Below are 27,790 nucleotides of genomic sequence, written 5' to 3'. Positions count from 1 at the left end.
TCCTCCTTTTCTAGACTTAAAGGGATCAGCTCCTAATCCCATTAGGAGTTGCTACCCAAGTCACGGGATCTTCCTCACTAGTCAAGGTTTCCACCAGGTAACTATCCTGGTCATAACTATAACGGACTGGTGGCCTAGATACCCGAGTGGATCTTCTCGGTTGGTTATTACCTGGAACTTGTGGGACATCTCCCACTGCTCCTGATCTCTCCTCATCAAAAACAATTTCCTGACGATGGGTGTCTAGGATGTAATTGGTCTCCAAGAATTGGGCATTTCGACTGTAGAACACTTTTTGCTCACTTGGGTCATAGAAAAGGAAACCTACAGAGCCTTTTGGGTATCCTACAAATAGGCAACTGGTCTTGGATTCCAACTTGTCTCCACTCGTTCTTTTAACGTGTGTTGGACAACCCCAAATCTTCAAGTGTCTAACACTTGGTTTATTTCCAGTCCAAAGTTCATATGGAGTGTTCGGAACCGATTTGGTTGGAACCCGATTCAGCACATAAATCGCAATCTCTAATGCGTAACTCCAAAAGGATGTGGGTAACTCTGAGTGTATGAGAAGCGACCGGACCATATCCAATAAGATCCTATTCTTCCTCTCTAAAACACCGTTAAGTTGTGGTGTAGCAGGAGTAGCTAATTGTGATATTATCCCATTGTCTTTTAAGTAGTCCATGAATTCATCAGAGAGTTACTTGCCACATCGATCTGATTGAAGGGTTTTAATTTCTCTCCCTAACTGTTTCTCGACCTCTTGTCTAAACTCTTTGAACTTTTCAAAGGATTCAGACTTGTGTATCATTAGGTACACGTAACCACATCGTGAGAAATCATCTATGAAGGTGATGAAATACACATGTTGATTTCGTGTCCTAACACTCAGGGGACCACATACATCAGTATGTATTAGGTCAAGTGTGCCTGCACATCTTTCAGGCTTACCGTTAAATGGCCGTTTCGTCATCTTGCCTTATAGGCAAGGCTCACAGGTGGGAAGATCTTCTACAGTTAGAAAATCCAAAGGACCATCCTTTACTAACCTTATGATTCGGTCAACACCGATGTGGCCAAGTCGGTAATGCCACAGACACGTGGGATTAACTGTATCATGGGCTCTCTTCTTGGGGATTTCAGCCGACGTAGTTTCGATTATGTTAGTTTCTAGAGAATGATGTAGAACATAGACCATTCTCCAGTTTTTCGTATGCGATGAATCTGTTATTTCTTTTAACAGTAATCGTATTACTAAAGCAGACAGAATAACCATCTGCACACAGTTTTGAAACAGAAATCAAATTTCTCCTTAAATTTTGTACATAAAGACAATCTTTCAGTACAATTATTCCTTCTAAAAATTAACTCCATGGTTCCTATTGCCACGGCTGCAACAGTTGCAGTAGTCCCGAAGTAAAGTGTAACTTCTCCTTCACTCAGCCTTTTGCTTACCTTGAACCCCTGCAGTGAGTTACACGCATGAGTTGAAGCCCAGAGTCAATACACCAGGACGCAGAAGCTACCAAAAAATTGGTTTCTATAACACAAGATTCGAAATTACCTTTCTTGGATTCCAGGTAGGCAGGACAGTTCCTTTTCTAGTGGCCGATCTTCTTGCAGAAGTGACAAGCATCCGATGCTTTGTCTTTCTTCTACTTCTTACCCTTAGTGGCTTTCTTCTGAGGCTTCTTTGCCTTCCTCTTTCTCTTGCCCGTCTTGCTAGCTTCAACAAGCATAGGTACAGGCTCATCCTTTCTAATCAGTTCTTCGGCTCTTTGCAGCATATTGCTGAGCTCTTGCATGCTGACATTCAGCTTATTCATTTATAGTTTATGATGAACGGAATAAAGGAATGAGGCAAAGAATTAAGGATAGCATCTATTTGAGTCGCAAGGTCCAGCCCGGATCCAAGAGCCTCCAGTTCGTTGATATATCCCATCATCCGAAGACAATGGTCGTGAATTTGTTGGCCCTTGGACATTTGTGCGGTCATGAACTGTTTCAAGACCTATTGTCGAGTAGAATGATTCTACTCTTCATACATCATCTTGAGACTGTCCAATATGTCCTTGGCAAGTTCGATCTGATCTAACTGCCTCTGTATCGGGTTGTCCAAGGAGGCAATGATGTAACACCGGGCAAGGGAGTTTTTCTCCTCCCAGGCTTGATAGTCTCTCATTCGGGCCTCAAAAGCTCTGTCACCCGGACGCTCTAGGGCAGGATTCTTTGCAACTTTGTCCAGCTTTTTAGAAACTAGGACTAGCATAAGGTTCCTGTTCCAGTCGGCATAGTTTGGGCCCTTAAGCTTGTTGACGTTAAGAAGCTTTGCAAATGATCCGTTTGCCATTTTCTAGTAAAATAGCAAACATTAGTCCACAACCTAATTTGATTCATGTTCATTTCATAGGTATGGCTTTTAATCTATGTTCCATTCTCATTTGTTTATCTTTGCGATTTCCCTCCTATCTCAGTGACGGAGACAATGACTTGTCTCTTGGAAATGTGGGAAAACCACATATGATGCATGGAGTCAACTGTTTCAGCTGCAAAACCCCACCACATTTTTGTGAAGGATCATATCCACTCATCATATGAGTTTTCCCTTTGGCCTCTATCAGGCAAAGTTAGAGTCGTTTTCAGGTAAACATTTCTGTCCAGTGAGTGTTCACCCATCATGTTCGTGAACGCCAAGGTACCATGAGAGAATTCCCATTTTCTGGTGAAGCCCCTTCCACATTGGTCCATGACGCCCCTATCATCTTATGAAACACTTAGACAAGCCCAACAGCAAATGGATAGCCCATTTTCTGGTGCGTTTCCTCATTACTGAAGAACCCATCCTCATGCTAATGATGGAAGGCCTTTAGAGAGTTCATCATATGAATCTCCCTATCATGTGCATTCATATTAGCTGGAGGGAACAGTTAAATACGCCCTAGTTTGATTTAGGTCAAACCAAAGTGGCTCCCACTGACTTTCATAAAGTCAGATTTCAGTGGGCCTTAAATCTGTTAGGATTCCGCACGTAACCTCTTGATGAGGTGTGGGGCCCACCACTGAGGGAAGTCATCCAATAACCAAAAGGGACACCATAGCAATAATGTGCATTCAGCCATGGTGTGCGCAAGAGCCACTGTCGAATGAGCATGGGCCAAGCACTTATGGCCCATGCACGCAGCACATCACACATCCAAACATCTCATGCAGGGATAAATTGATCCAAACAATTAATTATCTGTAAGGCCCATTGGAAGCCCGTTAAAAATCCATAATATTAACCATTAATATTATCTAGGTATATGGGCTGAATTAGGGTTACCCAGTTCGGCCCATATAGCTTTCTCCTTTGAAAAGGGCTTTTAGCAGTTTTAACTATTTAAAACTAAGCCTTTACAGGTTGGGCTGAATTAACCATTTAATTAAATATCAATCCTCAGGCCCATTAGTGGGAAAAATAGGGCTGACTTTCAGCCTTGATTAAACCCTAGATTTGGTCCAAACAGTTTGAACCAATCTTGGTTCGAATGGGTCTAGGGTTTGATTTTAATTAAATATTTAATTCAAGAAAATAATCTGAAATTAAATAACTGATAAAAGAAAATCAATAATCAGCTAAACAGGGTTGTTCGCACACTCCATCCTGCAAAACAGGGGTTAGATCACAGATTATAGTTTCACAAACTGTAAATCACAGATAGCGAATGACCCATCTGCGAAATCTCCGTCTCTGCGAAATCTTCCTTTCTGCGCCGCCATCTTCGATCCAAAATAAAATTAAATAGAAATCCTATTTCTATTAATAATTACATCAGATCGAATGCTATACATTGAGTCTAAAAATAAAAAAAAATTATTTACAGACCAAATGTAATAAATAAATCAAGAAACTGCAAATCTTGCAGTTCTCCCGTCGCAAATCAAGAATCCGATCTCCTCTTGTACGAACAGCCCATAAATCAAGAAAATCATATAGAACTATTCTAAACAATAATCAGATTTATATAAAATTAATTTCAAATTATTTGCCCATCAATCTTGGGAACAAATTTCCCAAAACCCATATCTGTGCAAATTGGGTAGATCGGCTTCTCCCTATTTGCACAGGTTCAGATCTGAAACAGAATGGTTAAAGATTTGAACTATGGCTCGGATACCACTGAAGGGATAGGAAATCCATCACATGGACGCCCAAAGATTGAGGAATAAAGGGGGTGAATTTCAAAAATTTTTCTCCCTTCAACTAGGAATCGAATTCCCCATTTAGAAAATCATATTTTCAATGATCATTCTTGAACCATTAACTGAACCAGATCTGAACCAAAAGGAGTAAGAAGGGATAATACCTGATACAAAGAAGCAGTATCTCCCAATGGAGGTGTTCACGCCCAAGGAATGATCCAAAATTTGCTCCTACTGAAGATGGCACAGTATAGGATGGAGCAGAATCAACAATGTTCTTCTAAAAGAACTTGACCCTTCGCAAAAATCAACTGGACGAATTGTGAATACAACTCCCACCAATCTTATGGAAAACATTGGTATCAAGATCAAATATTGACTTCTCCCAAGAACTGGAGATCGAACTGCTATAGGCGGCGGCTGTAGGAAGGAGGTGGCAAGAGAATATTTGCAGGGTGCAGAATTCTCTCTTCTAGTAATCTCAGCTTTGAAGACAAGGATCTCTGGATTGCATTGCATGTCTAAAGGCTGCTGCCCCCTCCTCCTTTTATAGACTTAAAGGAATCAGCTCCTAATCCCATTAGAAGTTGCTAACCCAAATCATATTTGGATTAGAAGTCCCTTTAAGTGATAAGGATAACCCTTATCTTATCTACATATTAGATCAGCGATCTCCTAATCTAATTAGGAGGTTTCCAGATTTAAATCTCATTTAGATCTTGGACTCTCTAAGTGGATAGGGTCTGTGCCCAATCCTATCAGCTGATCCATCTCAGAATTCGCCCCTTAAGTGACTAATCAAATTAGCCCAGTTCGAAATGGGCTTAAGGCCCATTTAAGGTTATGTATTCATTTAGCCTTCCAAACTGTTGCCCAGTTGGGCTTCCTTGTATGGCGTGGGACCCAAACATTGATCTACACATCAGCCACATGGGTTCAGCCCAGCCTATGTTACAAAACCTGGCCGAATACACTGTTATAGACAGTGCACCCCCTGAATCCCATCAGATGGGCTCTATGGGACCAACACTTACCCTAAGTGGTCCCTCGGCCAAGCCACCTTGTAATACTCGAGACTGTGGGCAGATGCAAGATTAGCCCATCAGGTATTATCCTCAATGGTCTTACACTTAACCTCTCAGCCCATAATAATTATACACTGCCCAACAAGAAAGGACCTCTCCCTCGGCTAAAATGAACAATGTTGCACTCTCTGATTATATAGATCCCGAAAATTAAAACATTTTGCAAATTATTTCGAAACCATAATATATATATATATATATATATATATATATATATATATATATATATATATACTTTTATATCTCATATAAAATATATTTTGCAAAAACAAATCTCAACGATTGAAATCGGATGCCGGCAGTTTTGGTTTCCATCAGTGAGGGTGCATCCCCGATCATTACCTTTGTCCGACAAAGGGGCTGATCCTGTCACTATGATCACTCACTCAGATAAATTCTCAGACTGTCCCAACATACCCAAGTTTTGACCCCCGCTAAGGATCTCACTGAATGGTACATCAAAGACAGCTTAATCCAACACCCAGTGCAGTATCATAATCGAGTTTAGGGGTCGGGTGTAACTTTTCAGTTTTGCCCATCAATCTCCAAAGTCCAGGGCAATACTGGAAATCTGGTTCAGTTCAAAGATTCAAATAATCCTACACTGTATGTGTCTACGGTCTCACCCCGGTAGCTGAGACAAGCTACCCCAATCGACTTGGTGGCATCACAGTGTCAGCCTTGTCAGGATAGGTCTCCCAGACCAACCCACTGGCTGTGAACATTCTAAACTAACATGAGTCTCATTAAGTGTCCAGTTTAAGGGTATTACGTAGAAACATACCAAGGGAATATGAATCAAATATGCACTTTTATTCATTTACAATAAACTCATAAATTACATCATTTTGATTGAAGATAAGAGCATACAAAACTGTCTAACATCCCGAACGTTCCAAGGCAGGATTTTTCACTACCTTGTCCAACTTCTCGGATGTTAAGACCAGCATAAGGTTTTTGTACCAGTCGGCATAGTTTGGGCCCTTATGTTTGTTATTGTCTAGGAGCTTTGCAAATTGTCTGTTTGTCATTTTCTGGTAAAACAGCAAAACATTAATCTACAACATTAGTTTGATTCATGTTACCTACATAGATATGGCTTTTAATCTATGTTCCGTTCTCATTTGTTCATCTTTGAGATTTCCCTCCTATCTCAATGACGGAGACAGCGAAATATCTCTGGAAATGTGAGAAATCACATAGGGTGCATGGAACCAACTGTTTCAACTGCATAACCCCATCACCTTTTTGTGACGGATCATATCCACTCATCGTATCAGTTTCCCTTTGGCCTCTGTCAGACAAGGTTCAGAGTCATTTTTAGGTAAACCTTTCTATCTAGTGAGCGCTCACCCATCATATTCAAGTTACACCAAGGTACTGTGAGAGAGTTCCCATTTTCTAATGAAGCCCCTCCCACATCGGTCTATGATGCCCCTATCATCTTATGAAACACTGACAGATCCAACAGCAAATGGATAGCCCAATTTTATGGTGCATTTCCTCATTACTGAAGAACCCATCATCGTGCTAATGACGGAAGGCTTTTAGAAAGTCAATCATATGGATCTCCCTACCACATGCACTCATATTTGCTGAAGGGAACAAAATTTACGCCCTATTTAATTTAGGTCAAATCAAGTGGCTCCCACTGACTTTCATAAAGTCAGATTTTTTATAGTGGCCCAAATCGACTAGCATTTCCGTGTGCATCCCTTTTCAGGGTTATGGGGCCCACCATGAAAGGAAGGGGTCATCCAATGACCGTATGGGACACCATGGCAATGATGTGCATTCAGCCATGGTGTGCGTAAGAGCCACTAACGAATCATCAAAGGCCAAATGCTTATGGCCCATGGTCGCAGCACATCAAACATCCATACATCACATGCAATGAAAGAATTGATCCAATCAATTAACTGCTGTAAAGCCCATTAACCAGTCCAACAAAAACATAATATTAACAATTAATATCACCTAGGTATATGAGCTGAATAGCAGTTAGCAGTTCGGCCCACATAGCCTTCACACAAAAGTGGGCTTTAGCAGTTTTAACTTCTTTAAAATTGGGCTTTACAGGTTGGGCCGAATTAATTCCTATCATTGAACATCAGTTTTGGCTCTGAAAGTGAAAAATCTGGACTGAAAATAGTTCCCTTTCGAACCCTAGATTCGGCCCAAACAGTTTTGGTCCAATCTGGTCCGAGATGGTCTGAAACTGATTTTCAATTTAAGAATTAATTCAAAAAATATCTAAAATTAATATTTCTGATTTTAGACAATCATAAATCAGACAAGGATTGTTCGTACCACCTGCAAAACAAAGGTTAGTCATCAGGGTTGCAGTTTCACAAACTACAAAATGTAGAAAATGATCCCTCCATAAGTGAATTTCTAGCGCCGACGCCTTCTTTTCTCCAATCAAGAAAAAAAAAACAGAAATCATATTTCTATTAATTACATCATTGATTGAATCCTACACATTCGGTCTAGAAAAATAAAAATATATATATATTTTACAGACCGAATAGAATAGAAATTACAAAAGGATTGCGTAAATCATCTGCACCAAATCTGCACTTCGATCTCCAGGTACGAACAGACCATTAAAACAAGAAATAAAAAAAGAACAATTCTAAATAAATTTCAGTTTTAATAAAATTAATTTCAGACCAATCGCCCTCAACAAGGAACATTTTCTTGAAATAAACTACAATCTGCGCAATACCCAAATAGAACAGCTTCTACCGAATTGCGCAGGGTTAGATCTGATTTCTTGATTCAAGATTTGAACATGTGGCTCTGATACCACTGAAAGAATGGTAGGATCCATCGTATGGACGCCAAAAAGGTTGCAGAATGGGTGGGCGAATTTCAAAAATTTCCTACCTTTCCCCCAACTGGGAATCGCATTCACTGATTTTAGAATCAAGATTCAAGGATCCTACTCGAACCAAACCAGACCAGATCTGAACCAAGATTAAAGGGAAGGGTTATACCTGATACGGAGAATTAATATCTCCCAACGTTGGTGTTCATGCCCAAAGAAACTTCCAAGATATACTTCCACTGAAGATGACGCAGTAATACTGAAGCAGAACCAGCAGCGTTCGTCCCACAAATCAAATTATTCACAAGATTTTGATGGAAGCGAAGAGCACCGAACACAATCAGCCTTTCAGCATAGACTGTTGTCAAGAACACCTTCTTGATCTTTCCCTCTCAGAGAAATCGAACCAGCTAGTGAATGGCGGCGGCGGCTGGAGAACTCTAGAGATGAAGTTGGCGTATTCACTTTTCTTCTCTCTGGAGTTTCTAAGATCCAATCTCAGATTGTAGAGTGAGTTCTCTACTAAACCCTAGGTTGAATTCTTGTTATTTTGATTAGGGTTTTCTCCTTCCTTTTGTGATCAAGAAATCTCATAATCCTATTAGGAGCTATCACAATCCAAATTAGCATCTGGATAGGGGATGATCTTAATCCTATCTGCAGATTAGGTCAGCTCTCTCCTGATCTTATCAGGAGATTACCAAATTCAAATCACATTTGAATTTGGTCTCCAAGAGTGGATAGGATTAAAACCTTAATCCTTTTGCCAACCCTAATCCCAGATACGCCCCTTAAGTGGATGAACATATCAGCCCAGTTCGAAATGGGCTTTAGGCCCAATAAGTAATAGTGCTCGATTAGACTTTCAAACTACTGCCCAGTTGGGCTTCTTTGTATGGCGTGGGACCCAAGCATTGATCTACACATCAGCCACATGGGTTCGGCCCAACCTTTGTTACAAGGCCTAGCCGAATTCGCTGGAAAGCCCAGTGAACCCCCTGAGCCCATCACATGGACCCTATGGGCCCAACACTTACACTAAGTGGTCCCTGGGCCAAGCCATCTTATAAAAACCCAAGGACTGTGGGTAGATGCAAGATTAGCCCATCAGGCATTACCCTAAATGGCCTTACACTTAACTTCTCAGCCCATAATGGTCAAGCACTGCCCGACAAGAGATGACCTCTCCCTCGGCTGCAAGGAACAGTGTTGCACTCTTGCTCACATGGATCCTAGGAATTAAAACCATTTGCAAACAATTTGAAACCGAACATATCTATATATCATATATATATAAATTTTGCAAAACAAATTCCAACGATTGAAATCAACTACTGGCAGTTTGGTTTCCATCAGAGAGTGTGCATTCTTGATCATTACCTTTGTCCGACAAAGGGGCTGATCCTATCACTATGATCACCTACTCAGATGAATTCTCAAATTGTCCCAACATACCTAGGTTTTGACCCCCGCTAAGGATCTCATTGATTGACATATAAAAGACAGCCCAATCCGACACCTAGTGCAGTATCACAATCGAGTCTAGGGGTCAAATGTAACTTTCCAGTTTTGCCCATCTATCTCCAAGGTCCAGGGCAATACTGGAAATCTGGTCCGGTTCAAGGATTCGAGTAATCCCACACTGCACGTGCCTTGGGTCTTACCCTACCGGCCGAGACAAGCCACCCAAACACTTGGCGGCACACTAGCGTCAGCCTTGGTAGGATAAATCTCCCCAGACTTATCCAACGGCTGTGAATGCTCTAAACTAACACGAGTCTCACTAAGTGTCCAGTTTAAGGGTCTTACACAGAAATATACCACACAACATGAATCAAACATGTACTTTATTTATTAAATGTCAAAAGTACATCAAATCGGATTGGAGCTAAAGGCATACAAAACTGTTTAACAATATCCTGCAAAGACAACCCCTCATAGAAAAATACATGGTAAATAAAGCTCATTGGGTTTTGACAAGGAAAGAGTTCAAGAAACTCTCAATGGATGATACCCCAAGAGGTTGGGCACCAGTAGCAAGGTTTATCCACAAACATGAATTCATCAAATATCATCTGACAGCCCCAGTGAGGGGGAGACAGAACATAAATTATGATGGATGTATTCTTGGCAATTCAGGACCTTCAGGAGTAGGAGAGCAGTCAAAGAACATCATGAAATTGTTGTCCTGAGCATCATTGGGCCAATTTGGGTTGGAGACCCATTGAGAGCTAAGATTCTTGCAATCATTCAAGGCCTGAAACTAGTTGACTCTTTGGGATGTGTAGAGAAACTGATGTGGGCCCCACCGTAGGGTAGAATGTACCTAGTCTATTTGTTATGTTTTTATGTTATGCTAGTTACAGGAAAGGACACATCTGCCCTTGGTGTTTACATCATAACACTTAACAATATAAAACTGAAAAGTAAATAACAACTAACTCATCTGCCGCCGCCACTTCAACTTAATATTTATATGTCATGCTAGTTACAGGAAAGGACACATCTGCCCTTGGTGTTTACATCATAACACTTAACAATATAAAACTGAAAAGTAAATAACAACTAGAATAACAGAACTAGAATAACAGAAAAACATAACAAATAGACTAGGTACATTCTACCCTACGGACAGAGTGGCCCCACACATCAGTTTCTCTACAGGATGGTTGAACTTGATTGTAGAAGGGGACTGCAAGGTATGCTCAGTTGGATGGAGAAGAAAAATGAGGGCCCATGGGTACTCCAACAGACAATTAGAGAAGCACTATCTTTAGCATCCTAATTAATCTACTTCTACAAATGGATACTTAAATCAGCTAATACCTTAGATGATGCCCTTGCAAGAAATGGAGTAACCAGGGACCAACTTCTTTGGGGAATACCAGGATTGGGGATTGATGTAACACCAAATTAATGTAATATTTGAAACATTCGTGTGGATGCCAAGTTTGATTGTATTGTCTTCTCTCTATCATATTTTGAGATTGAAAAGTTTTATTTATTTATTAATTAAATTCATAATTAATGATCAAAAACAAAGAAAGCCCCTCAAATTCATTTGGATCTATTCTGGAGCAGCCACCACCAACAACTAATCACCCTTCTTCTAAGAGCCTCTGTTGGTTATCAAAGTTCATGCTATTTTGATCAATGGAAGGAAAACATTAAAGAAAGAAAAAAAGTGGAAAGAGAAAAAAACACATACCTTTATCTCCTTACAAAATTCTGGATCCGAAAACCAAGTTTCATCGGCCACCACATCAGGAGTTCGGGGTCGGCCATTGTATAAAACTGCAGCTACTGATGATGTTATAACCACTCTTTTAACAGATGAAACTTTTGTGCAGGAACCAAGAACATTAAGAGTTCCCTTCACTGAAGGGTCAATTAATTCAGCCTGAAATGCAGAGTGAAACAGAAACAGAGCACTTATAAGAACAGTTACAATGCATTACTAAATTTGCAATTATTTTATATAAACAAAAGAAAAAGTGCTGTGGGGCCAATAAAAGAGCAAAATAACATTCTTCAGACCCAAAACAAAACAATTGTTAAGGTCTGTAAAGACATTGATCAAGACATTGTTAACAAGCTGTTTGGAGGGATTTCAGATATCATTGACTTCATCTAAGTCAGACTTTTTTTTTTTTGACATGTAAGATCATATTTCAGCAGCACTCATTTTTTGGACATGGTATTTCTTAACTTCTATACATTCTGCTCCATACAACATAACTGGATTTCAGATCTCAAAGCTTAAATTTATGTTACAGTAAATTAGAAGTTTTATTTTTGATAGTAAATGGAAATTCATTAAAAGAAAGAAGGGTATACACAAAAAGTATATAGGCCAATTACCCAAGAAAAAGGGAGATGGAAACTCAAAAAAGACCACCCCTTCTCAAGAAACTAAAAAATACTGTTGTAAGGAACTGAATTGCAGGAAATATGGTTTTCAGAAGTAAAAAGGAAAAGAGAGAAAGAAAAGATGTAATCATGTTGATAAAGTCTCTTTGCTGTATTCCGGAACATTTGGAAAGAGAAAGAAGAAATTCTCAAAATAAGTCAAAGTGATGTATGATGGGAAGGAGAAAAATCCAATTAGGGTGTACCTGGCATAGTTTTCAAGCCTAGTCGCCTAGGCGTTGCCTAGGGAATGAACTTTTATGTTAAAAACATAAATCCTAGGGTAGTTCCCTAGGTACCATAGCCATATTTATTTAATAATTATTCATGATTTTCATAAGAAAAGTATAAATTTCATATTGAAGTATAGAAAATCAACATATTCATGAGAAGAAAAGGAAGAAGGAAAATAACTTTCAAAAAATATAAGGGCTGAACTCTTATTTTTGTTATAGGAAAAGAAGAAAATAAAAAGTATTGGTAGTAGTACTAGTAGTAGAATAAGAAGAAGAAGTAGAAAAAGAATATATGGAAGAGCAAAATGGGCTGATAGTAGAAGATCAAGACTGCAATCAATCTTGAATCCTAATAGATTTTAGGTTTACAAAAGGAGAAGAAAAGTGAGAGAAAGGAGAAGGAAGAGAAGAAAAACAGAAGAACACAAGGGGTTGAAAGGAGGGACAGATTCTAACACATCTGCCGCCGCCACTCTCTTAGTATTTATAGGTTATGTTCAGTACATAGAGGAAAGGACAGATCTGCCCTTAGTACTTACATGATAAATAAAGTAAACAAAAACTGAAATAAATAACAATTGAATTAACAAACTGACCCTAACTGACACTACTACAACTGAAACAAATAACTACACATGCTGTCCTACGAACACAATGGGGACCACTGCTGTGGGGCCCACATCAGTGTTCTCTACACTCCCCCTCAAGTTGGGAGTAGATATTTGTCATTCCCAACTTAGATAGGTCTGTCTCTAACTTCTTCCTTGGTACAACCTTGGTGAGGATATCCGCGAGCTGCATATTAGATGTGATATACGAGAGACACACTTCTTGTGATGTGACCCTCTCTCGCACAAAATGTCGATCAACTTCAATATGTTTAGTTATGTCATGCTGCACTGGGTTGTGGGCTATATTAATATTTGTCTGATTATTACAATACAGCATTAATGGCTTTTCATAGTCAATACCCAACTTTTCAAGTAGTGACCTCAGCCATAAGATTTCAGCCACTCCGTTAGCCATTAACCTGTATTCTGCTTCAGCATTGGAGTGGGAGACAACACTCTGCTTCCAATCATTGGAACATAACTTTGTCTTCAAGAGACTCCCCGCCCTTTGCACTAATCTTGTGATTCTGTTCAATGGGTGTATCAGCAGGCTTAACACCCAACTTTCCAATTTTCGCCAATAGATCTAGAACATATTCTCTCCGAGAGATAAAAATCCCCTGCTTGGATCTAGCAACCTCAATACCCAAAAAATACCGTAATGCACCAAGATCTTTCACCTCAAACTCTTGATGAAGGAACTGTTTGAGGGACTCAATCTCATGGCTATCATTTCCTGTCACCACAATATCATCAACATATACTGCAAGTAGTGTCAGAGAGGACTCCACCCTCTTGATGAATAGTGTATGATCTAACTGGGCCTGTACATAACCAAACTTTCCAAGGGCTAATCTGAACCTATCAAACTAGGCTCTAGGTGACTGCTTCAAACCATACAATGCCTTGTTCGGTCGGCAAACCTTCTTACCCGTCTCTGTATCATAGAATCCAGGAGGCAACTGCATGTAGACCTCTTCCTGTAAGTCTCCATTCAGAAGGCATTTTTAACATCCATCTGGAACAAGGGCCAAGAATGACTTGCTGCAAGGGATAACAGAACTCGAATGGTGGTCATCTTGGCTACTGGGGCAAAGGTCTCCAAGTAGTCTATACCATAAGTCTGGGTGAACCCCTTTGTGACCAATCGGGCTTTGTACCTTTCAATAGAGTCATCAGCATTATGCTTCATAGTGAATACTCATCTACATCCCACCGGTTTCTTTCCTTTTGGTGGTCAACCAGTGCCCAAGTATTATTCTTCAATAGGGCATCCATTTCGACTTGCATTGTATCTTTCCATTCTGAAACTGATAAGGCTTCTTGTACTGTTCTTGGAATAGGAACATTGGCAATGGAAGTGAGATAGGACCGGTAAGAGGGAGATAGGCGATCATAGGATAAGAACTGTGAGATGTTGTGAGCTGTAGATGTGGTGCAATGTCGTTTCCCTTTGCAGATGGCAATAGGGAGATCAAGGTCATCCACAGGAGGGGAAGTGGCAACAGTGGAAGGTATCTCAATAGGCTCTGGATCTGGAGCCGCAGAAGGAACTGGAGCTGGACAGGACTGCCGATGACTATGATCAACCTGCCTGCATCGCCTGTGATAGACTCTCAACTCCTGATCCCTCTGACCACCCTCACCACTACAGCCTTCATCACCCAATGGAATAGGTAAAGGAACAGCCCCACTCCCACTGCGCTCCCCCTGAGGAAAGAGATGCAAAATCCCACTCTCACTGCGCTCCCCCTGAGGAAAGAGACTCAAAATCCCACCCTAGGATAATAGGGTGTCTCCTAAAAGAATGTGACATTCATGGAGACAAACCTTTTCCCTGAAACCGGATCATAGCAGCAATAACCCTTTTGAGTTTGTGCATAACTGAGGAAAATGCATTTGGAGCCTTAGGTTCAAACATGGAATGATGAGGCCCGAGAAGCTGAACGAAACAAGTACAACCAAAGGTTTTAAGGGGAACAATGAACAACTCCTCGTCTGGGTATAGAAAGGAAAAAGGGATTTTCATATCAGGAACCCAGGAAGGAACCCAATTAATGAGATATACCACCGTGAGGATATCATCACCCTAGAAGCGAATAGGTACATGGGAGGTAAACATAATGCTTCTAGCCACCTCCAAGATGTGCCTATTCTTCCTTTCAGCAACGCCGTTCTGCCGTGGTATATGAGGGCAAGTGCTCTGGTGAATAACTCCATGGCTAAGAAGGTAGGAGGTCAACGGCTGAGCAAAGTATTCCTTTGCATTATCAGATCTAAGGACTTTGATTTTGGCCCCAAACTGAGTGAAAATCATTTGATGGAAGTTTTGGGTCAGAGCAAGAACCTCATCCCGAGAACGCATAAGATAGACCCAAGAAAAGCGGGTATGGTCATCAACAAACAGTAGAATTTATCTGTACCCACCCATAGAAGAGATGTGATATGGCCCCCAAACATCAGTATGCACAATATCAAAAGAGAAATTACTCCATTTATTACTCAAAGAATAAGAGGTTCTACAATGTTTGGCAAACTCACAACTCTCACACCTCAACTTTGATAACTCAACAGACTCAAATAAAGCAGGAAAGAGACTCTTCAAAGACCTGAAAGACAAATGACCTAATCAATTATGCCAAAGCATAACCGAACTCACAGACTGAGAAACAAAAGACTTCTTATCCACTGACTCCTCCCGACGAGAATTCTCTCCAAGCAAATAGATCACGTTCGTCTCACGGCCAGTCCCAATCACCTTCTTCGTCTCCAAGTCCTAAAAAACACATCGATCAGGGAAAAAGGTTATTGAACAGTTCATGTGTTTGGTAATACTACTGACTGAAAGCAGGTTAGTATCAAGCTTAGGAACATGCAAGATAGAAGATAAAGAGATAGTATCCAATAGCTTGATGTCACCCTTGCCCGAAATTGGTACAAGAGAGCCATCAGCAATGGATACTCTATCTCGGCAAGAGGACAAGTGATAAGAAGTGAACAATGATGGCAAGCTAGTTATATGGTCGGATGCACCTGAATCTATTACCCAGCTATTACCCAGCAGTGGTCAGTATTACCTGGAGCTGAAGCATGGCAAGCTGAGGCTCGAGTACCTAAATGTGCATATGTAGATGTGGCAGGAGCTTATGGTGACTGAAACGGCTGAGCTGAACTCCCAACTTCCTATTCCAACTGTATGAGGGCAGCCCGAACAGCGGCTAAAGTCTCTAGGGATGTGCTTGATGAGGATGTTGAACCAGTGTTCACGGCCACATGAGCATTACCCTTCTTATTTCTTAGTTTTGCCGAAACCAAGTGAGGATGTAGCTTCCAACAAGTATCTTTTGTGTGCTTGGGTTTCTTGCAATGTTCACATACCAGGTCCCGTTTATCTTCCTTCTTCTAGTCCCTTTTTGGATCACCCCCTGACTTAGGTTTAATAGCTGTCAGGGCTAGGAAAGGGGGTTGAGGCTGCATCATGACTTTTCTCCTGGCCTCTTCACTATGCACCAGGGAGTATGCTTGAGAAAGGATCACACTATCTCTTGTCAATATCTGTTGTCACACAATGTCATATTCGGAATTCAAACCAACCAGAAACTCAAACACCCTATTTGTCTCAACTTTCTTTCTGTGAGTCTGTGCATCTTTGGGACTCTCCCACTCAAGGGTCTCTAGATGGTCAATCTCATGCCACAAGGATTTCAAGGTAGAGAAGTAGACAGAAACTGGCTTCTCTCCTTGTTTAAGGCTATTCACCTCACATTTCAATTCATAGGCTCTGACAACATTATGGGGTTGGGAATAGGTTTCTTTAACAACATCCCATATCTCTTTGGTTGTCTTTGCCCACAAGTAATTTCGGCGGATATGTGGCTGCATCGAATTACAAAGCCAAGTCATAACCAAATAGTTCTCTTGAACCCACTTGGTGTATGTTGGGTCCTTCTTGGAAGGTTCTTTCACATCTCCCAAGAGGTAACCCAGTTTTCCCCTTCCTCCAATAGCCATCATGGTTGATTGAGCCCATTCCAAGTGATTTGACCCATCAAATCTCACAGTTGTAATCTGAAACCCGGTTTCAGATACACTACCGTAACTGATGTTCCCAAAACTACTTTTTCCCTGATTTTTAAACTCCAACTTTGGTCAAGTATCAGTAGCTACAAACTGTTAGAGCCACTACACCAGAAAATAGCACTTGGACAGTCGGTCACAACCAAAAAACAGTGTGAAATCAATGCAGGTCTGATCTGAATCCAATCAGTAATCACAGTATATGCATGAACTAGTGCAGCCCTGATCTGAAACCAATTGGCTATCACAGTGTATACAGGAAATCAACACAAATCTGATCTGAAATCAATCGGCAAGCATAGTACTAGGCAGTTTGTCAAGTTTTTTTATCCTCTAAAAGAGCAATCTGAGATGTTATTTTCTGAAACCAGCTTAGAGAGCAGTCTGAGATGCGGGAGCAGAACTAGGGTTTCAATTGTAGGTCTGAAATAAGTGCTCAGCCGCACTCTCCAAGCAGTTCGTACAAGTGGGACCTGTCGCAGGATCAATATGAAACCCTAAAACTGATCACCTCTGAGAGAAGGGAGTTCGACCCAACAGTCAAACCCTAGAAAAAAAACTTAAAGAAGTTCGACCTCTCCTTCTAGATAGGTCCAACCTATCTCGATTGATTACGGTCTCTGAAACTAAATAAAAAACTTACTTATGGTTTTGGTTCACTGCCTTCCAGGGTTACCTGAACCCTAGCCTTCGCTGCTTCTCCCTGATTACCAACTCTCTGCAAGCTGCGGCAAGTCCTCAACTGCTGCGAACCTCTCCTGGTAATCTCAAAGAATCAGCTGACGAATACTTCTTCATAAGGTTCCAGCCCTAGCTAGTCCTCATGTGGTCAACTGAACTAGACACACATGAGAAGCCCTAGATAGGCTCTGATACCAAGTAGAAGATTAAGACTGCAATCAGTCTTGAATTCTAATAGATTTTAGGTTTACAAAAGGAGAAGAAAAGTGAGAGAAATAAGGAAGAGAAGAGAAACAGAAGAACACAAGGGGTTGAAAGGAGGGACAGATTCTAACACATCTGCCGCCGCCACTCTCTTAGTATTTATAGGTTATGTTCAGTACATAGAGGAAAGGACAGATCTGCCCTTAGTACTTACATGATAAATAAAGTAAATAAAAACTGAAATAAATAACAACTGAATTAACAAACTGACCCTAACTGACACTACTACAACTGAAACTAATAACTACACATGTTGTCCTACGAACACAATGGGGACCACTGCTGTGGGGCCCACATAAGTGTTCTCTACACTGATTATATAAAATTTTAAGTTCTTCATTACTTATTAGTTCAGGTTTTCAAGTCTTTGAGTGTTCAATACAGAATTTAGCAATGTTTGTGTTGATTAAACCCTAATAAATAAGAAAATAATACTAAGAAATTAGTATATCTCGACAGTGTAGCCGGCCAGAGATAAGAAGAGGAGAGAAGAGAAGAGAAGAAGAAGAGAAGATAAGAGAGGAGAGAAGAGAGAAGGTTTGCAATGTAACAGTATTGGCAGCGCCAGTGTTTATTTTACTATATATAGGGTGACAGAAATAACAAGGGAAAATACCCTTGTGCCCCTGAGTACAATAACAGACATAACAGAAATAAAAAATGAAATAAAAACACTTTAATTAGCCAAACAAGCCCTCACATCTACAACTAAGTTATTTTAACATTATTCTAACACTTCCCCTCAAGTTGGAGCATAGATGTCAATCATGCCCAACTTGTCACACAAATCTTTGTGCCGCACATGATGAAGACCTTTGGTGAAGATATCTGCAAGTTGCTCTTCCGAGCTGACATATGGTGTGCACACTTCTCCACTTTCAAGTTTCTCTCTGATAAAATGCTTGTCCACTTCAATGTGTTTCGTTCTATCATGCAGAACTGGATTAGCAGCAATATTGATGGCAGCTTTATTGTCACAGTAGAGTGACATAGGATTGCTTACTGTGAAACCCAGTTCACCTAACAGATTTCTTATCCACATGATTTTCGCAACCCCATGAGCCATCGCTCTATACTCTGCTTCAGCACTGGATCTAGCCACCACACTTTGCTTTTTGCTTCTCCATGTGACAAGGTTTCCTCCTACAAAGGCACAATAACCACTGGTAGACTTTCGGTCATTGACTGCTCCTGCCCAATCTGCATCAGTATATACTTCCACTTTTAAGTGACTGTGTTTCTGGAACAACAAACCAGCTCCAGGAAACTTCTTGAGATATCTCAAGATCCTCTCTACAGCCTCAAAGTGAGTTGTTCTCGAGTTGTGCATGAATTGACTAAGGACACCCACTGCATAGGCAATATCAGGCCTGGTCATAGACAAATACAGAAGTCTCCCCACGAGTCTCTGGAACATCTTTACATCTTTCAAAAACTCTCCCTGACTGTCTCCCAGATGGTGATTAGGTTCAATAGGTGAATCAGATGGTTTTACCCCCAACTTGCCTGTATCTTCTAGTAGATCTAGTGCATACTTCCGTTGGGAAATAAAGATACCCTTGTGAGAGCGGGCAACTTCAATTCCAAGAAAGTATCGTAAGGGGCCTAGATCCTTCACCTCAAATTTAGTGGCTAAGAATTTTTTTAGTCTCTGAATTTCAGCCTCCCAATCTCCTGTGATCACTATGTCATCCACATACACAATAAGAGCTGCAATTCTACCTTCACCTCTTTTCACAAACAGGGTATGATCTGACTGGCATTGTTTGAATCCCATCTGTTGGACTGCTTAATGGAACTTACTAAACCAAACCCGAGGTGAAAGTTTCAACCCATATAGAGACTTTTTTAACCTGCACACCTTTTGTTCACTGCCTTTGGCACAGAACCCTGGGGGTTGGATCATGTACACTTCCTCTTCCAAGTCACCATTCAAGAAGCCATTCTTGATGTCCAATTGGTGAAGATCCCAGTCAAGACTTGTTGCCAAGGAAAGGAGAATCCGGACAGAGTTCATCTTTGCTACTGGAGCAAAAGTCTCTGCATAGTCCACGCCATATACCTGTGTGAAGCCTCTTGCAACCAGTCTAGTCTTGTACCTTTCAACAGTTCCATCAGCTTTGTGTTTCACTGTGACCCACTTGCACCCCACTGGTTCCTTCCCTCAGGAAGATCTACCAACTCCCAAGTACCATTTTTGTGTAAGGCATCAATTTCATCCTGCATTGCATCTGTCCATTTAGGTTTTGACTAAGCTTCTGCCACGGTCTTAGGAATGGGGACACTATCCACAGAAGAGAGGAAGGCACGGTACGAAGGTGAAACATGCTCATAAGACACAAAATTAGAGATAGGATGATTAGTGGTACAAGATCTAACACCATTTCTCTTAGCAATAGGAATATTAAGATCATTGGTAACAAGTGAATCAACATTTAAAGGAGCAATGGGAGCAAGTGTACCTGGTTGATGAGACGGATCTACCTCGGGTGAATCCGATGATGTTGGTTGCATAGTGTCTGGCTCCACGGCTCTTGAACTCTGCTGGCTCTTATGGCGACGATGAAAAACCCGAAACAGAGGAGGATCGGGTAAAGGAGGTAGTTGAATCTGAGTCGTCACCTGTTTTTCCTCAACCCTACTCTCCCCCTGAAGGAGAAACCGAGAAGAATGGTTGACTCTCAAAGAACGAGACATCAATGGAAACATAGTACTTGCGGGCAACGGGCATAGCAACGATACCCCTTTTGAGATGAAGGGTAATCAAGAAAAACACAAGGAATAGCCCGAGGGTCAAGTTTACCACGAGTAGATGACAGGTTGTGGACAAAACAACGACACCCAAAAACACGCATCGGAATGGACAGCAGGGTTGTAGGGAACAAGAGCTGATGTGGGGCCTTATACTCTAGTAGCCGAGAGGGCATGCAATTGATGATATATGTCGCACACAATACTGCATCCATCCAGAACAGTTTTGGCACATTCATATGAATCAACAAGCCATGAGCAACTTCGAGAAGGTGACGGTTTTTTCGTTCAGACACACCATTTTGTTGGGGTGTCCTGACACAAGAGCTTCGCTGAAGTGACCCACTCAAAGCAAAGAACTTCGTGAGATCACTATGGAAATATTCATTTGCATTGTCCGACTGGAAGATATGAATTTCCGTTTGGAACTGAGTGAACACCATGCGTTGAAAATCTTTCACAATTTGTGGCACTTCATCTCGAGATCGCATAGGGTAAACCCAAGTGTATCGAGAATAATCATCAATCAAAGTAACAAAATACTTATAGCCAGCCGCAGTAGGTAGAGTAACAGGGCCCCAAACATCAGAATAAACAATATGAAATGGAAATTCAGATCTTTTATTTTGTAAATGTAAAGAACTTCTACAATGCTTACTCAACTAACAAGTTTGACACTGTAACTAACTCACTGACAAGGACTCAAACAACTTTGGGAACATAACTTTTAACAACTCAAAAGAAAGATGACCTAAACGACTATGCCATAAATAGGCCTGACTCTCACTCGACGAACTTGTAGACTCAGTTGCCACTAGACCAGCATTATTCTCCAACACGTAGAGACCATCCACCATGCTTCCTCTACCAATCGTCTTCCCCGAGGTCAAATCCTGAAACACACATGAAGACGGAAAAAAGGTGACTGAGCAGTTCAAAGAGTGAGTAAGACTACTAATGGACAACAAATTAATAGGTAATTTTGGAACATGCAGCACTTAGGAAGAGTAAGGCCAAGTGGGAGAGATATGGTGCCTTGGCCAGCTATGGTAGAAAAAGAACCATCAGCCAGTCTTACCTTATCTCTCCCAGAGAGAAGGTTATATGTCTGGAACAAATTTGACTTACCTGTCATGTGATTTGAGGCTCTGGAGTCAATAATCCAAGGTGAATCAGTAGTATGAGATGACACATAGAAGGTTGTGGCATTACCTGATGTAGACGCAAATGAGGTAGAAGGAGTAGGCCTAGAATCCACCTGGCGGAGAGTCCTATCATACAATTCCAAATGTTCACGGAAGGAGTTGATAATATCTTCCTTAGGGTCAGAACCGGGACGTCTCTCCTAAGTTACAAAAGGACTAGTCTCTGTCGATGCCATATTAGCTAAGCTATACCTTTTTTGATTCTACTGGCCTGGTTTCTTGCCCTGATCCGGTGCTGACTTCTTACCCAAATCCTGTGCCTATTTAGGTTTTCCATGGAGATCCCAACATGTATCTTGTGTGTCGTGTCTTCTGGCAGTGAGTGCACCAAAGCTTGCTTTTATCTTCTGATTTTTTATGAGTGTCACCCCTTTTAAAGCCACCTCCGACATTTGTATCTGAATTTCCCCGGACCGCTAGGGCAATTGACTCCCCTTCTACACCATTCATCACACTTCTGCTTTCTTCTAACTGCACCAAGGCATACACCTCCTGGACTGATGGCAAGTCTTTACTACCCAAGATCTGTACCCTGATGGACCCATATGATGGATTCAGCCCTAGGAGGAAAGCAAACACTCGTTGCTGTGATACAAGTGACTTATAGACCTTTGCATCTTCATCACACTTCCAATTCACATTCTGATAGTGATCAAATTCTTTCCATATTGATGTCAAATCAGAATAGTACATCAAGAGACTCCTCACCCCCTGCTTGCAAGTAGAAGATTCAACTTGTATTTGATATATCTTGGCATAGTGTCTCTGTTCTGAATAAGCGGACTTCGCTTGTTCCCATATCTCACAAGCAGTTTCAGCCCACATAAAAGTCTTCCTTACTTGTGGCAGCATTGAAACCAAAAGCTAAGACATCACCATACTGTTCTCTTGGTTCCACCTATCATGCTCAGCACTTCCATACTTCGGTTCCTTTACTCTCCCATTGATGTATCCTATTCGCCCCCTAGCAGTGGTGTAGAGTTTTATCCCCCTAGACCACTCAAGGTAATTCAGACCATTAAAGGGAATGACAGCCATGGGAAAGCTCATAGCCATTCCCCCACTCACTCCTTTGTGGTTCCCTGAGATCTCTGAAGTAGCAGAATTCTCAGTCGATATGGTCAAGCAGTTAATCAGTCCCAAACACTGGACTTAGGACCCCTCCTTACTCCACAAAACAATGCTCCACTCAGTTCACACCCACACACTCGGATTTACCAACCAGATTGAGCACAAACAGTACCAAATTCCGGACAAAAACTGAGGTAATACTCGGCAGATTTCAGGCCTGTATAGTTTTAACAGTCCCCACCTACCAGAATTCCAGAATGTCTTAACAGCCACTAATCAGCAAGAGAGATCCTTCTTACTTATAATCAACTCAAACCATTGAGAAGATAGGTCATCCTTGACCTACAGTTGTCTTATCACATGAACAGGATCACACGATCCAAGAAAACTAGGGTTACACAGGTTCGACAGCATTCAGCCGCCCCAGATTCATAGGGTTTTCACTCAGCACATGACCAAGGAGAGTAAAGAAGAGAAAAATAGGGAGAACTGTACCAGTTGTAGCTATTCTGTAATCTAGAATCAGATTTTTATTCTGCTAGTCTATTCGATCTGTTCTTTGGGTTGATCGATCTTCTCTTGACAATAGGGTTGATCGATCTGCTCTCTTTTAATCAGCATTCTCGCTCTGATACCATCTTGACAGTGTAGCCGGCCAGAGATAAGAGGAAGAGGAGAGAAGAGAAGAGAAGAAGAAGAGAAGAGAAGAGAGGAGAGAAGAGAGAAGGTTTGTAATGTAACAGTACTGGCGGCGCCAGTGTTTATTTTACTATATATAGGGCGACAGAAATAACAAGGGAAAAGACCCTTGTGCCCCTGAATACAATAACAGACATAACAGAAATAAAAAACGAAATAAAAAAACACTTTAATTAGCCAAACAGGCCCTAACATCTGCAACTAAGTTATTTTAACATTATTCTAACAGTATATAAACACACAAAATGATTATTTTAGTTTAATAATGTCTATTTTATAATTATAATTTCAAAAAAGAAGGAATAAAGAATTATTTTATAGTAGGAAGTAGAAAACTGCTTGGTGATTAGGCGAGGCGAGCCTCAAAGGGCGCCTTGTCACCTAGGCGTCGCCTTGACAACTATGGTTCCTGGTGGGTAAAGGAAGGAATTAAGGACAAAAATTCTAACAAATATATTTTTTTATCAGCAACTGGTGATATTTTGGAGATGAATAAGGACAACAAGGCTATACAAGATGTATATACCCTTAAGATACAAATAGAGCCAGCCGCCTTGCTACTCACCCCAATTCCCGTAAAAGGTTTCAATCTGGTTAAGAGTAATCTGAATTTTATACATTTATAATTGGATTAAATATGGATCCACCCCTATTTGATTTCATTTAAATATATATGCTTCACTTTCATATCATATTGATAAAATTAGTTTGAGTGTTGTGTTTTAACTTAATAGTCATATGCCCAAGTTCTATACAAGTTATTTTTTATTCATTTTGTTCATGATATGCAATATCAAAGTTATTTTTAGTTCATTTTATTAATAACACACAATATCTTATTACAATCCAAATTCAATTCAAACCTGACAAAAATCTGCTGGATAAGATTCAATTCAATCTCAATGCTAACAAATCAAATTTGGATGTAGGTAAATCCAATTCGAGCTGATCCATTTGCATCTGTCTTCTTACTTACCTACTCCTTCATCAATCATCCCTCTTAATTGAGAATCAGGAGTTATTGGATATATTCTATCTTTCTCCTATAACATAATTACTTCCATCCAGTTTTCTTTATTTCATTTTCACTTACTGATCAAAACAAATTTATTTCATTTTCACCTTGAAGAAATAAGTCACGAGTATGGGGTTCCATACCCACACTCAAGTTCTAGTGTGTGTGGTTCCACACCCATACCTAGTTTTCCTAATTGTTTTTATTTTTCTTTTATTGGGCCGGCTGGCCTTTTATCTATGTTATATTTTTGTCTTACTAGGATTAGGACTTAAGTATTTCTGTCCTATTATTGTAAGGAATTAAAGGTTATAAGTAAGAAGAATTTGGAGCGGCAGATATCAATCACCGGACCCCTTTCTTCTCTCTTCTCTTCTTCTTATTCTTTTCCTCTACTCTTCTTTTCTCTTCTTCTTTTTTTTTGAATTACAGTAGAACAGAAATCTACTTGCTTTATTCAAGTTGGTATCAGAGCCTGGGAGGCGAAAGAAATTATGTTTTTCATGTAAGCCTGATCTGGTCGGCTACATGAGAAACCATTAGATCAAGACCTCTGCAGAAGTTGCCTGGTTCTTGGAGGTTACTGGAGTGCTGAAGACTGCCTAAGAAAGATTCTTGGAGAATTACCCGGTGACCAGGAAGAATCAGAGATCAGACTCGATCAAGGTTAGGGTTTCAAACCTAAGAAGACAATCAGAATTCTTTTTCTGAGAAAGAATTCAAATTCGATCAGAGTTCTTTTTCTGAAGTGGGCAATCAGAGTTCCTTTTCTGAAGTGGTCGATCAGGGTTTCAAACCAAAGAGTTCTTTTTCCCAAGAAAAGTACAATCTTTAAGCTAATTCGACCTTAGATAGAAGTTATGAAGAATTCTTTTTACAGCAGCATAATAAATCTGAGAATATCTTGTTGTTTTGAGAATACCTTGCTGTCAACTCCTTGGCATTAAAACCTTCGATCCCTTTTTTGAGGAATCAGGATCTGTTCTTTACTGATATTAATCTAGGGCTCTGATTTTACTAAATTTACAGTTTTGAGGAAAACTGTCGACTGAAATTAAGTTCTAGGTACCTATTCTTTGCTGAAGATCAACTTCTGGATTCTGTTCCTCTCTTAGTGTTTCAGCAAAAAAATGACTTTTCTTCTTAAAGTTTTGTGACCTATTTTCAATCTACATAGTATGGAAAGGGTTGGAAGTGAAGTAAATGCTCAAGGGGAAGTTTTTGGGACTGGTAATATGACTGAAAATACGTTCCAGATTACCACTGTTAGGTTTGATGGAACAAATACTTGGAATGGGCCCAATCGGCAATGATGGCCATTGGGGGTAGAGGAAAATTAGGGTATGTAACCAAAGACACAAAAGAACCAGCCTAAGAGGACATATCTCACCCAATATGGGTTCAAGATAACTACTTGGTGATGATCTGGCCATGCAACTCTATACAGCCCCACATCAGCTGAAATTATCTTTGGGGTAAAACAGCCAAGGAGATTTGGGACAGAATTAAGGAGACCTATTCCCAACCCCTCAATGTTGCTAGAGCTTATGAGCTAAAATGTGAGGTGAAAAACCTCAAGTAAGGAGAGAGGCCAGTCTCAGTATATTTTTCTACCTTAAAATCCCTTTGGCATGAGATTGATCACTTAGAAACCATTGAATGGAAAAGCCAGAAGGATGCAGCAACATATAGAAAACTGCTTGAAACAAACAGGGTTTTTGAGTTCTTAGCCGGCCTAAACTCAGATTTTGACATTACAATACAGAAACTTCTCACTAGGGAGAGTGTGACCCTATATCAGGCCTACTCATTAGTCCACAGTGAAGAGAGTAAGAGGAAGGTAATGCTACCCTTCCAGCCCATAGAAGCAGCCTTGGCAACAACAAAATTCAAAGCTGGAGGAGAAAAGGAAAACAAAGTTAAGAAGGAAGACAAAAAAGATATTTTGTGTAGTCATTGCAAGAAGCCCAAACACACTAGGGAGACATGTTGGAAGTTGCATCCGCACTTAATGCCAGCTAGACTCAGAAACAAGAAGGGAAGTGCTAATACAGCAACTAATACCGATAATACATCCTCTTACAGAGGACCACATCTTTGGATGCCTTGGCAGCTGTCCGAGCTGCACTGACACAGTTAGAAAAGAAAGCTAGTATTTCTGAATCTTCAGCTATTACACCAGCTCAGTCTACTTCAACCCTTGCTCATTCAGGTACAAAAGCTACTGCATGTCATGCTTCTGTCCCAAGTAATACTAGACCTTCCTGGATAATAGATTCAGGTGCTTCAGACCATATGACCAGCATATCTACTTTATTCAGCACCTGTTGTTTATCCTTTAGAAGAGACAAAGTTTCCATTGTTGATGTCTCTCTTATACCAATTTCTGGCAAGGGAGACATCAGATTGTCAGATACCATCACCCTATCCTCAATTTTGCATGTTCCCAAGTTTAATGCTAACTTACTTTTAGTTAGTAGTATTACTAAAAATCAAAACTGTTCAGTAACCTTTTTTCCTGATCGGTGTATTTTTCAGGATCTGGAAACGAAAAGGGTAATTGAGACTAGCTGTGAGATGAATGGAGTCTACCTGCTTGATCCCGCTTAGGTCATTTATCTTTTGGGTCTTTGAAGAGTCTTTTTCCAAACTTGTTTGAGTCAGTAGAAGTGTCTGAGTTAAAATGTAAAGGTTGTGAACTTGCAAAACATAGTAGATCATCTTATCCTTTAAGTAATAAAATAAGCAACTTTCCTGATGATATTGTACATACCGATGTTTTGGGACCATATCATACTCCCACCATGGGGGGGTACAGATATTTCTCATTATTTGTTGATGATTATACCCGCTTTTTATGGGTCTACCTTATGCACTCTTGAGATGAGGTCCCTTCTCTAACCCAAGCTTTCCATCAGATGATTCTAACCCAATTTAAAACCAAGATCAAAACTCTTAGATCTGATAATGCCAAGGAATACTTTGCAAAACCCTTGGCATCCTATCTCCTTGATCATGGGATCATTCATCAGAGCAAATGTCCTTACATACCTTGGCAAAACGGGGTTGCTGAGAGAAAAAATAGGCATATCTTAGAGGTAGCCAGAAGCATCATGCTCAACTCCAATGTTCCCATACGCTTCTGAGGGAATGCAATCCGTACGGATGTATACC

The 27,790-nt window shown here is 40.5% G+C and overlaps 1 protein-coding gene and 1 long non-coding RNA gene across 2 annotated transcripts in view; both read right to left on the bottom strand.

The window, feature by feature from the left end:
• The window catches only part of LOC148872387 (phenylacetaldehyde reductase-like), a 105,716-nt gene that overhangs the window by 63,146 nt on the left and 14,780 nt on the right, over window positions 1-27,790 (bottom strand). The window contains exon 3 of the mRNA XM_088969224.1: window positions 11,306-11,497. Coding sequence (XP_088825350.1) covers window positions 11,306-11,497 — 192 coding nt within the window. The remainder of the gene's footprint in view (window positions 1-11,305; window positions 11,498-27,790) is intronic.
• LOC148872388 (uncharacterized) lies at window positions 1,287-4,031 on the bottom strand. Its single transcript, XR_016107120.1, has 2 exons — window positions 1,565-4,031; window positions 1,287-1,464 (listed from the first exon to the last, which is right to left on the bottom strand). It is a non-coding gene; the product is annotated as an uncharacterized LOC148872388 (long non-coding RNA).

This window comes from Nelumbo lutea, chromosome 2 (genome assembly GCF_056320005.1).
Source record: "Nelumbo lutea isolate HS-2025 chromosome 2, American lotus-T2T, whole genome shotgun sequence".
NCBI classification, from domain to species: domain Eukaryota; kingdom Viridiplantae; phylum Streptophyta; class Magnoliopsida; order Proteales; family Nelumbonaceae; genus Nelumbo; species Nelumbo lutea.
The sequence above is the reverse complement of the archived record's forward strand: the minus strand, read 5'-3'. Positions and strand labels throughout refer to the sequence as shown.